Genomic DNA, 10,779 nt, shown 5'->3' with positions numbered 1-10,779 from the left:
GGCGCAGGACCAATCATATCAGACGAGGAGCCCCAGGTGGGCGGGTCTTTGTGTTCGGCGCAGGACCAATCATATCAGACGAGGAGCCCCAGGTGGGCGGGTCTTTGTGTTCGGCGCAGGACCAATCATATTTGTGTTCAGGACCAATCGAGGAGCCCCAGGTCATATCAGACGAGGAGCCCCAGGCGGGTCTTTGTGGTCGGCGCAGGACCAATCATATCAGACGAGGAGCCCCAGGTGGGCGGGTCTTTGTGTTCGACGCAGGACCAATCATATCAGACGAGGAGCCCCAGGTGGGCGGGTCTTTGTGTTCGGCGCAGGACCAATCATATCAGACGAGGAGCCCCAGGTGGGCGGGTCTTTGTGTTCGGCGCTGTCGACAACATGGCGGACGACGGAGACAGGTCGACTGGAGCTGTTGATACTAGTGGCGGACCGGGGACTTCAGAGGAGTCGGACGGGTTCAGTCTTGGCGGGATGTTGTTAAATTTAAGTATTTTAGTTGTAGTGGTTACGATCTGCTATGTTATTTATCGGCGATGGGGTAAACGGATTGGTGCTGACGCGGCCCCGGGAAGCGAGGCCTCGTCTCTGCCGAAGATGAGAAGACGTGATTTCACTTTGGAGCAACTTGGGGAATACGACGGACTGCAAAACCCCCGGATCATGATGGCAGTCAATATGAAAGTATTCGATGTTACCACCGGCAAAACGTTTTATGGCCGAGGTAAGGACCCGTTAATGATAAATAAACACACTGGATGATATCGGTTGTGTTTGTGCGCAATAGTTAGCCGGATAAACTAACTCCACACGAGCAGTTATTATAGTGTTTTCATTGAGCACGTTTAGCCAACTAACTTAGCTAGTTAGTCTGGCACTTTGCAATGTTAGCTAACAAGCCACTGCAATGCTAACGTTAGTTTATTCTAGGTTGTAGTTAGACACGTGTGCATGTTTACTGTACTAATTTACGTAGGTTGGCTACAAAAACAACGCATGTTAACTAGGTAACGTTAAATCACTCGAAGTACTACTGAAATGTCCATAAAAACGGCATCAGGTTGTTTAAAAAATACTATAGACCTGCCACTAGCTAACGTTAGCTAGCTGGTGATTTAATTTAACTAGCTTGCCCAAGTAAACTAGATAATTTAACGTTAACATGTGCGAACTTGTTGTTACATAGGTAACATACAAATGCAGATTAACTCGCTAGCTAAACAGACTGATTAGCTTTTGCTTAAGCAGGGACCAAGAGCAACGTTAGTTAATTAATTTGAGCTATCTAGCTAGTTATTCCCAAAAGCGTGTCGAAACCGAGCCCCTGTGTGAGTTGTTAATCGACTCCCAATTGTGGGTGTCAAAGCTTGGAATCGACCCCCTAAGATTCAGTATTTTTGCAAAAGAGGAAACTGTAGTCTACTTCGAAAACACCCATCTTTCAGCAAAGAAAGAGCAAGGTGGCGGGAGAGACGGGAGGGGCATGTCGGCCACCAGGCAGACTGTCATAACCGGTCATCAAAAGTGGCTCCCGTTTGGCGCAGCGGTCTAAAGGCACTGCATCTCCGTGCTAGAGGCCTCACTGTAGACCCTGGTTCGATCCCGGGCTGTATCACAACCGGCCGTGATCGTGAGTCCTATAGGGCGGCGTACAATTGGCCCAGCGTTGTCCGGGTCAGGGGAGGCCTGTTGGGCCGTCATTGTAATTAAGAATTTGTTCTTAATGTTCTTAACTGACTTGCCTTTTTAAACAAAAAAAATATTTAGGGTATCGCAATGCTGTATTTTGCAATTTCTTGGCTTGCAACGACTTGTGCAAGTTCACTAAAGTACGGGCTATCAATGAATAGGCTGAGCTATTCTACACGCAACAGTCGGACGACCAAACTAGTGCTTGCCATGGTGAAGAGAGAGCGGAGCAGGTGAGGGAGAGACAGTCAGAACCGTGCAGGTGGGGGAGGGACAGTCAGAACCGTGCAGGTGGGGGAGGGACAGTCAGAACCGTGCAGGTGGGGGAGGGACAGTCAGAACCGTGCAGGTGGGGGAGGGACAGTCAGAACCGTGCAGGTGGGGAGAGACAGTCAGAACCGTGCAGGTGGGGGAGAGACAGTCAGAACCGTGCAGGTGGGGGAGAGACAGTCAGAACCGTGCAGGTGGGGGAGAGACAGTCAGAACCGTGCAGGTGGGGGAGAGACAGTCAGAACCGTGCAGGTGGGGGTGGGGGAGACAGTCAGAACCGTGCAGGTGGGGGAGAGACAGTCAGAACCGTGCAGGTGGGGGACAGAGAACAGTCAGAACCGTGCAGGTGGGGGAGAGACAGTCAGAACCGTGCAGGTGGGGGAGAGACAGTCAGAACCGTGCAGGTGGGGGAGAGACAGTCAGAACCGTGCAGGTGGGGGAGAGACAGTCAGAACCGTGCAGGTGGGGGAGAGACAGTCAGAACCGTGCAGGTGGGGGAGAGACAGTCAGAACCGTGCAGGTGGGGAGAGGGACAGTCAGAACCGTGCAGGTGGGGGAGGGACAGTCAGAACCGTGCAGGTGGGGGAGGGACAGTCAGAACCGTGCAGGTGGGGGAGGGACAGTCAGAACCGTGCAGGTGGGGAAGGGACAGTCAGAACCGTGCAGGTGGGGAAGGGACAGTCAGAACCGTGCAGGTGGGGGAGAGACAGTCAGAACCGTGCGTATAAGCTATATCTTGGTAATGAGTGTGGTTAAGCGATTCTTCATAGTGCCAGTGAATTGAAGTTGAACTTCACCAAATACATCCGTTTAATTGGGCCTAAATGCTGCACTAAAGTATTGCATAACGCTTATTTAATGAAACCCTGGCTGTCTGTTGGTGTCCTAGGTCAAGGCTCTCCAACCCAGTTCCTGGAAAGCTACCTTCCTGTAGGTTTTCACTACAACCCCCGTTGTAATCTAACCTGATTCAGTTTATCAACCAGGTAATTATTTAGTGTTGGAGTGAAAACCTACAGGATGGTGACGCTACAAAAACAGGGTTGGAGAGCCCTGTCCTAGGAAATAGATCACAAAGCAGCATACCGCTAAACTTTTGGGAAATGGCAAGTTCACTTTCTCATCTATAAACAGCCAAGTGCAAATACTGTTCAGCTGCTCAAATAGATTGAGGGGCATTGTTATTAGGAAGGACATCTATGGATGGATCGCTAAAATTATGATTATGATCACACTTTTTAAAAATATTATGGGGAGACCTATACAGTACATTTGGCAGCCAAGCACGAGTTGTCAGTGTAGCGTATTATTTTCTAGACATGAGGTATACAATAAAAACATCCAGGCTTCTGTCACAAGTCCATTTAATTACAGAGGGCAGTTTAGTTGTTCTGATCATGTATGAATCGTCCTCTGGAATAACGCACATGGTTGTATAATAATTACAAAACCAACATCAAGTAATACCTGTCTGAACAGGGCTGTAAACATGGCAAAGAATAGGCTTATCACTGTAGGGTGCTGCATCATCCCATGGGATCTGTCAAGGCTGCACACAGCAGAAATATCACTGAAATATTCTAGTTCCTACACATCACCTTCTATATTCAAACAAAATAGCCCTCTCATAGGCAGATGGACAGTATCATTCTCATATCAGTCCTTTAAAATGCAGATGTTGTCTTCCTAGTAGGACTCCGTAGTAATGAGGTGGGACTCCGTAGTAATGAGGTGGGACTCCGTAGTAATGAGGTGGGACTCCGTAGTAATGAGGTGGGACTCCGCGTTCTCCTGCATTGGATAGTGGTCGCTGTCCGTGGTTCTGAAACACATCAGTGTGGTTTTAAATTGGCGCCTTTTCCTAGACCAAGTTGCGATTGGCATAATGGTGTTGAGAACAATGGAGTCAGCAGCAGAGGGAGGTATTAAGGAAACAGCCCTTGACTTATTTTCTAAGAAAAGTGAGGAGAGAGGAAACTCCAACTTAATTATGTCTATAATCAATATCCTAACTGTTAATGTGCTGGGCTTTACGACTCATCCATATGCTGTATATGTACAGAAATGAGACACATCCTGCTTCTGTTGCCTGTTTGGTTGATAGTCTACAGATTCTGTGAGCACCAATTCTCATGCAACAATTTCACAAATGAGTCTGTTTTTAATCTTTGCTGTAATAAAGGCTTTCTTCTACCAGCTTCTGGTATTATTTATCATTTATTGTTCACATTAGTGATGCACCAATGTGACATTTTTGGCCGATATCCAATATTTTCCTTGCCAAAAAACCCCGATACCGATATAAAAATGTTTTGCTGCCTTTTAAGCACCCTTGTACTGTTAAATAGTTGACACGCACACATGGACGCAGAGGTCTAACACGGAACCCAAACCGGCTGAACACGTGCATAAATGTATTTTGTCTCCCCATACCAAACGCGATCACAACACGCAGGTTAAAATATCAAAACAAACTCTGAACCAATTATATGAATTTGGGGACAGGTCGATAAGCATTAAATGTGTTTGGCGATTTAGCTTGCTAGCTAATATGTCCTGGGATATAAACATTGAGTTGTTATTTTACCTGAAATGCACAAGGTCCTCTACTCTGACAATTCATCAACACATAAAACAATCAACCGAATCATTTCTAGTCATCAAATCAAATGTATTTATATAGCCCTTCGTACATCCGCTGATATCTCAAAGTGCTGTACAGAAACCCAGTCTAAAACCCCAAACAGCAAACAATGCAGGTGTAGAAGCACGGTGGCTAGGAAAAACTCCCTAGAAAGGCCAAAACCTAGGAAGAAACCTAGAGAGGAACCAGGCTATGTGGGGTGGCCAGTCCTCTTCTGGCTGTGCTGGGTGGAGATTATAACAGAACATGGCCAAGATGTTCAAATGTTCATAAATGACCAGCATGGTCGTATAATAATAATAGTCATCTCTCCTCCTTCTAGGCATTTTCTTCTCTTGACTTTATAATGCTATTGGCAAGTAGCTATTTATTTTCCTTAACTGAAGTTCAATTTGAATAGGTGAACAACAAGTGGCAACCAAGCTAATACTTACAAGGATTCCTAAATCATTGCTAAGAATGAAAATGACTGCAGTTTTTACTGGTCATTGTTTTCAGGCTGGGTGTATTGGTGCTAGCTAGGTACCTAGCCAACGCTACCCCAGAAGTTGCGGTCAAACAAATGATGCTTTATTACCCACGCAGTATTGTAAACACATCGTACGTGTCCGGTGTTTGCTGACTTTTTTGTACAGCTCCTTATTGTTATTATTGTTATCATTGGTAGGCTTAGTATAGCAGACTTGTATAACCACCACCAAGCTTTAGGGCTAAGAGCGTATCCTGTTTAGTCTTAAAACTGTAACTTACTTGGGCCTAAATTTCAGTACTTGAAGTGCATTCGGAAAGTTTTCAGACCTCTTGACTCTTTCCATATTTTGTTACGTTACAGCCTTGTTCTAAAATTGATCAAATAAAAAAAGAATCCTCAATCATTCAAGGGTTTTTCTTTATTTTTACTATTTTATGCATCATATGATAATAGAGAGGACAATAACACATTGCATCGTGTAGTAACCAAAAAGTTACTTTAGATTCTTCAAAGTAGCCACCCTTTGCCTTGTTGACAGCTTTGCACACGCTTAGCATTCTCTCAACCAGCTTCACCTGGAATGCTTTTCCAACAGTTTTAAAGGAGTTCCCACATATGCTGAGCACTTGTTGGCTGCTTTTCCTTCACTCTGAGGTCCAACTCATCCCAAACCATTTCAATTGGGTTGAGGTCGGGTGATTGTGGAGGCCAGGTCATCTGGTGCAGCATTCCATCACTCTCCTTCTTGGTAAAATGGCCCTTACACAGACTGGGGGTGTGTTTTGGGTCATTAACTTGTTGAAAAACAAATGATAGTCCCACTAAGGGCAAACCAGTTGGGATGGCGTATCGCTGCAGAATGCTGTGGTAGCCATGCTGGTTAAATGTACCTTTTTAATTATAAATAAATCACTGACAATGTCACCAGCAAAGCACCATCACACCTCAATGTGTCACGGTGGGAACCACACATGCGGAGATAATTTGTTCACCTACTCTGTCTCACGAAGACACACATTGGACCAAAGGACAGATTTCCACCAGGCTAATGTCCATTGCTTGTGTTTCTTGGCCCAAGCAATTATTCTTCTTATTGGTGTCCTTTAGTAGAGGTTTCTTTGCAGCAATTTGACCACGAAGGCCTGATTCACACAGTCTCCTCTGAACAGTTGATGTTGAGGTGTTTGCTACTTGAACTCTGAAGCATTTATTTGGGCTGCAATCTGAGGTGCCGTTAATGAATTTATCCTCTGCAGCAGAGGTAACTCTGGGTCTTCCAGACTCCTGTACCTACCTAACACTATATACTCCCGTACCAGACTCCCGTACCTACCTAACACTATATACTCCCGTACCAGACTCCCGTACCTACCTAACACTATATACTCCCGTAACAGACTCCCGTATATTTAAATTGTTGGGCTCATTACTCACGGTCTTCTTAAGACTCACTTTGCTATGAGACTAAATGGAGCTCAGGTGCATCCTGTTTCCATTGATCATCCTTGAGATGTTACTACAACTTGGTTGGAGTCCACCTGTGGTAAATTCAATTGATTACACTTGATTTGGAAAGGCACACACCTGTCTATATAAGGTTCCACAGTTGACAGTGCATGTCAGAGCAAAAACCAAACAATGAGGTAGAAGGAATTCTCCATAGAGCTCAGAGACAGGACTGTGTCGAGGCACAGATCTGGGGAAGGGTACCAATACATTTCTGCAGCGTTGAAGTTCATTCTCCATAGAGCTCAGAGACAGGATCGTGCAGCATTGACGGTCCCCAGTGGGCTCCATCATTCTTAAATGGAAGAAGTTTGGAACCACCAAGACTCTTCCTAGAGCTGACCGCCCGGCCAAACTGAGTAATCAGGGGAGAAAGGCCTTGGTCAGAGAGGTGACCAAGAACCCCATGGTCACTCTGACAGAACTCCAGAGTTCCTCTGTGGAGATGGTTGTCCTTCTGGGAGGTTCTCCCATCTCTGCAGCACTCCACCAATCAGGCCTTTATGGTAGAGTGGCCAGGTGGAAGCCACTCCTCAGTTAAAGGCATATGACAGCCCGCTTGGAGTTTGCCAAAAGGCACCTGAAGGACTGGTGGTGGCAGTATCATGCCTGCCAGGATTTTTTTCAGCTGCACGGACTGGGAGACTCATCAGGATCGAGGGAGAGATGAACAGAGAAAAGTACAGAGATCCTTGATGATAACCTGCTTAGGACCTTAGACTAGGGCGAAGGTTCACCTTCCAACAGGACAACACAGCCAAGACCACGCAGGAGTGGCTTTGGGACAAGTTTCAATGTCCTTGAGTGGCCCAGCCAGAGCCCAGACTTGAACCCATTCGAACATCTCTGGAGAGACCTGAAAATAGCTGTGCAGCAACACTCCCCATCTAACCTGACAGCGCTTGAGAGGTTCTGCAGAGAAGCATGGGAGAAACTACCCAAATACAGGTGTGACGGGCTTATAGCGTCATACCCAAGAAGACTCAAGGTCGTAATCGCTGCCGAAAGTGCATCAAAGTATTGCGTAAAGGGTCTGAATACTTAATCAGACAGTTTTTTTGCCGTCTGATTTATTGGGTAGTGTGTGTAGATTCAGCAGGGGGGTTCATCCGTTTCAGATTAAGGCTGTAATGTGGAAAAAGGGAAAGGGGTCTGAATACTTTCCCAATGCACTGTATATTAATTTATTTAGTATTTTCTTTGTTAGATATAAGACGGACCAGGAAATCAGCTCCAAGTGATTTTTATTTTGGAACTCTGTAACCAAGTATTTCCATGTGATCGTATGCAAATGTTAGCAATGTTTGATATGAAAACAATCAAATATCTGTTTGGGCTTCTTGTGATCAATTTGCAGTCTACAAAGTATTTGGAATTATGTTCGGTCCCCCCGACCTTCTGAGCAAGAAATCATTCCGCGTCTGGATCTAGTTGAGGATCCCTGACACGGATGGTCCCGGTAGTTGAGGATCCCTGACACGGACGGTCCCGGTAGTTGAGGATCCCTGACACGGACGGTCCCGGTAGTTGAGGATCCCTATCACGGATGGTCCCGGTAGTTGAGGATCCCTGTCACGGACGGTCCCGGTAGTTGAGGATCCCTGTCACGGACGGTCCCGGTAGTTGAGGATCCCTGACACGGACGGTCCCGGTAGTTGAGGATCCCTGACACGGACGGTCCCGGTAGTTGAGGATCCCTGACACGGACGGTCCCGGTAGTTGAGGATCCCTGACACGGACGGTCCCGGTAGTTGAGGATCCCTGACACGGACGGTCCCGGTAGTTGAGGATCCCTGACACGGACGGTCCCGGTAGTTGAGGATCCCTGTCACGGATGGTCCCGGTAGTTGAGGATCCCTGTCACGGATGGTCCCGGTAGTTGAGGATCCCTGACACGGATGGTCCCGGGGGTTGAGGATCCCTGTCACGGACGGTCCCGGTAGTTGAGGATCCCTGTCACGGACGGTCCCGGTAGTTGAGGATCCCTGCCATAGAACTGATCCGTAGTTAAATTCAGTAGGTATATATTCTGTTTAATATACTGTCTCTCTCCCTACAGACGGTCCTTATGGTATCTTTGCGGGCCGGGATGCATCGAGGGGTCTGGCCACGTTCTGTTTGGAGAAAGATGCCTTGAGGGAGGAGTATGATGACCTGTCAGACCTCAACGCTGTTCAGATGGAGTCAGTCAGAGAGTGGGAGAGGCAGTTCATGGGTAAGTTGTAACAATATGTAGGATACAGGGCCTAAAACACCTGCCAGATGCGGGTAGATTTTGTCGTTGGCAGCTAAGAATGTCTGTCTTCACCAGCCACGTTGGCGGCTAAGAATGTCTAATTCACCAGCCATGTTGGCGGCTAAGAATGTCTTAATTCACCAGCCATGTTGGCGGCTAAGAATGTCTTAATTCACCAGCCACGTTGGCGGCTAAGAATGTCTTAATTCACCAGCCACGTTGGCGGCTAAGAATGTCTTAATTCACCAGCCACGTTGGCGGCTAAGAATGTCTTAATTCACCAGCCACGTTGGCGGCTAAGAATGTCTAATTCACCAGCCACGTTGGCGGCTAAGAATGTCTAATTCACCAGCCACGTTGGCGGCTAAGAATGTCTTAATTCACCAGCCACGTTGGCGGCTAAGAATGTCTTTAATTCACCAGCCACGTTGGCGGCTAAGAATGTCTAATTCACCAGCCACGTTGGCGGCTAAGAATGTCTAATTCACCAGCCACGTTGGCGGCTAAGAATGTCTTAATTCACCAGCCACGTTGGCGGCTAAGAATGTCTTAATTCACCAGCCACGTTGGCGGCTAAGAATGTCTTAATTCACCAGCCATGGCAGGTAGTCACACTCAGGTCTTTACAGTGTGAGCATTTTATAAAAAATAAAAGTATGGGCACGTGTGCCAGTTGGTAGAGCATGGCGCTTGTAACGCCAGGGTAGTGGGTTCGATCCCCGGGACCACCCATACGTAGAATGTATGCACACATGACTGTAAGTCGCTTTGGATAAAAGCGTCTGCTAAATGGCATATTTTATTATTATTACATTAGTAGAATAAATGCTGCAGTGGCTGTTTTCAAAGTATTTCTGTCATTTTGTTTCATGCTGGTAATGGACAGATCTGAATCCTAACATTATAGTTATCCCACCTCGCGCTACAAAGCTGGGGGGCTGTGTGCACTGAAGAAAGTGCTGCTGAAATATTTTAGAAGGAATGTGCACAGGCATAAAAGTTTGTCTAATTTACTCGAATGTCTACCAAAGTGAGACTTAGTCCTTGTGTGTTTTGGCTATTTAAACATTGTTTTGTTCACAAGCTTGGTTGCTTTTCAATGTTGGTTTGCATCTATTGCTAGCGAAGAGACATCTGCCTCTAGTGAGATTCTTACAGGCACACTTGACAGAAATTGCCACATTACCAAGGTAACCTTAAAGGGCCAGCTGAATGTTTTTGTCTGATATTTTGATTAAAAGACTCAGGTCAGAGTATTACATTAAATTGAGCAATATAGCACATAACTTTGTTTTAGGCCCTGGTAGGATATATGTTGGTGCTTGATTAGGGTGCAATATGGTTTGATTTGACCCTTGTGATCTCTCATTTCAGAAAAATATGATTATGTTGGTCGACTGTTAAAGCCTGGGGATGAGCCTTCAGAATACACAGATGAAGAGGACATCAAGGACCACCTGAAACATGACTGAACTGTTGCCCTGTTCTGTTCACACCACCAACCAAAGCCTTGACCCAAACAGCTGATAGCACCTGTCCCCCCCACACCCTTCCTCTTCCCTCTCAAGCACCCCCTCCTCCTCTTCTTCCCTCTCGAGCCCCCCCCTGCTCCTCTTCTTCCCTCTCAAGCACCCCCTCCTTCTTCTTCTTCCCTCTCAAGCACCCCCTCCTTCTTCTTCTTCCCTCTCAAGCACCCCCTTCTTCTTCTTCCCTCTCAAGCACCCCTCCTTCTTCTTCTTTTCTCCTCTCAAGCACCCCCTCCTTCTTCTTCTTTCCTCTCAAGCACCCCTCCTCCTCCTCTTCCCTCTCAAGCACCCCCTCCTCTTCCCTCTCAACCCCCCTCCTCCTCCCTCTCAACCCCCCCTCCTCCTCCCCTCTCAACCCCCCTCCTCCTCCTCTTCCCTCTCAACCCCCCTCCTCCTCCTCTTTCCCTCTCAACCCCCCTCCTCCTCCTCTTCC

At 46.9% G+C, this 10,779-nt stretch overlaps 1 protein-coding gene across 1 annotated transcript; it reads left to right on the top strand.

Annotated features, from left to right (window-relative positions):
- The first annotated feature begins 354 nt into the window (after positions 1–354).
- On the top strand, positions 355–10,483 carry LOC124019749 (membrane-associated progesterone receptor component 2-like). Its single transcript, XM_046335170.1, has 3 exons — positions 355–727; positions 8,644–8,799; positions 10,195–10,483. The coding sequence occupies exons 1-3, from the start codon at positions 385–387 to the stop codon at positions 10,290–10,292; spliced, it is 597 nt and encodes a 198-aa protein (XP_046191126.1). The 5' UTR covers positions 355–384; the 3' UTR covers positions 10,293–10,483.
- The last annotated feature ends 296 nt before the right edge of the window (positions 10,484–10,779 follow it).

This window comes from Oncorhynchus gorbuscha, unplaced genomic scaffold (assembly GCF_021184085.1).
Source record: "Oncorhynchus gorbuscha isolate QuinsamMale2020 ecotype Even-year unplaced genomic scaffold, OgorEven_v1.0 Un_scaffold_666, whole genome shotgun sequence".
Classification (NCBI taxonomy): Eukaryota; Metazoa; Chordata; class Actinopteri; order Salmoniformes; family Salmonidae; genus Oncorhynchus; species Oncorhynchus gorbuscha.
The sequence above is the reverse complement of the archived record's forward strand: the minus strand, read 5'-3'. Positions and strand labels throughout refer to the sequence as shown.

Bases quoted from the DNA above. Each gene is read 5' to 3' on its own strand.
- LOC124019749 (XM_046335170.1), top strand. From the start codon at position 385: ATGGCGGACGACGGAGACAGGTCGACTGGAGCTGTTGATACTAGTGGC. The intron at 728-8,643 runs GTAAGGACCCGT...CTCTCCCTACAG, and splicing joins CAAAACGTTTTATGGCCGAG to ACGGTCCTTATGGTATCTTT. The intron at 8,800-10,194 runs GTAAGTTGTAAC...CTCTCATTTCAG, and splicing joins GTGGGAGAGGCAGTTCATGG to AAAAATATGATTATGTTGGT.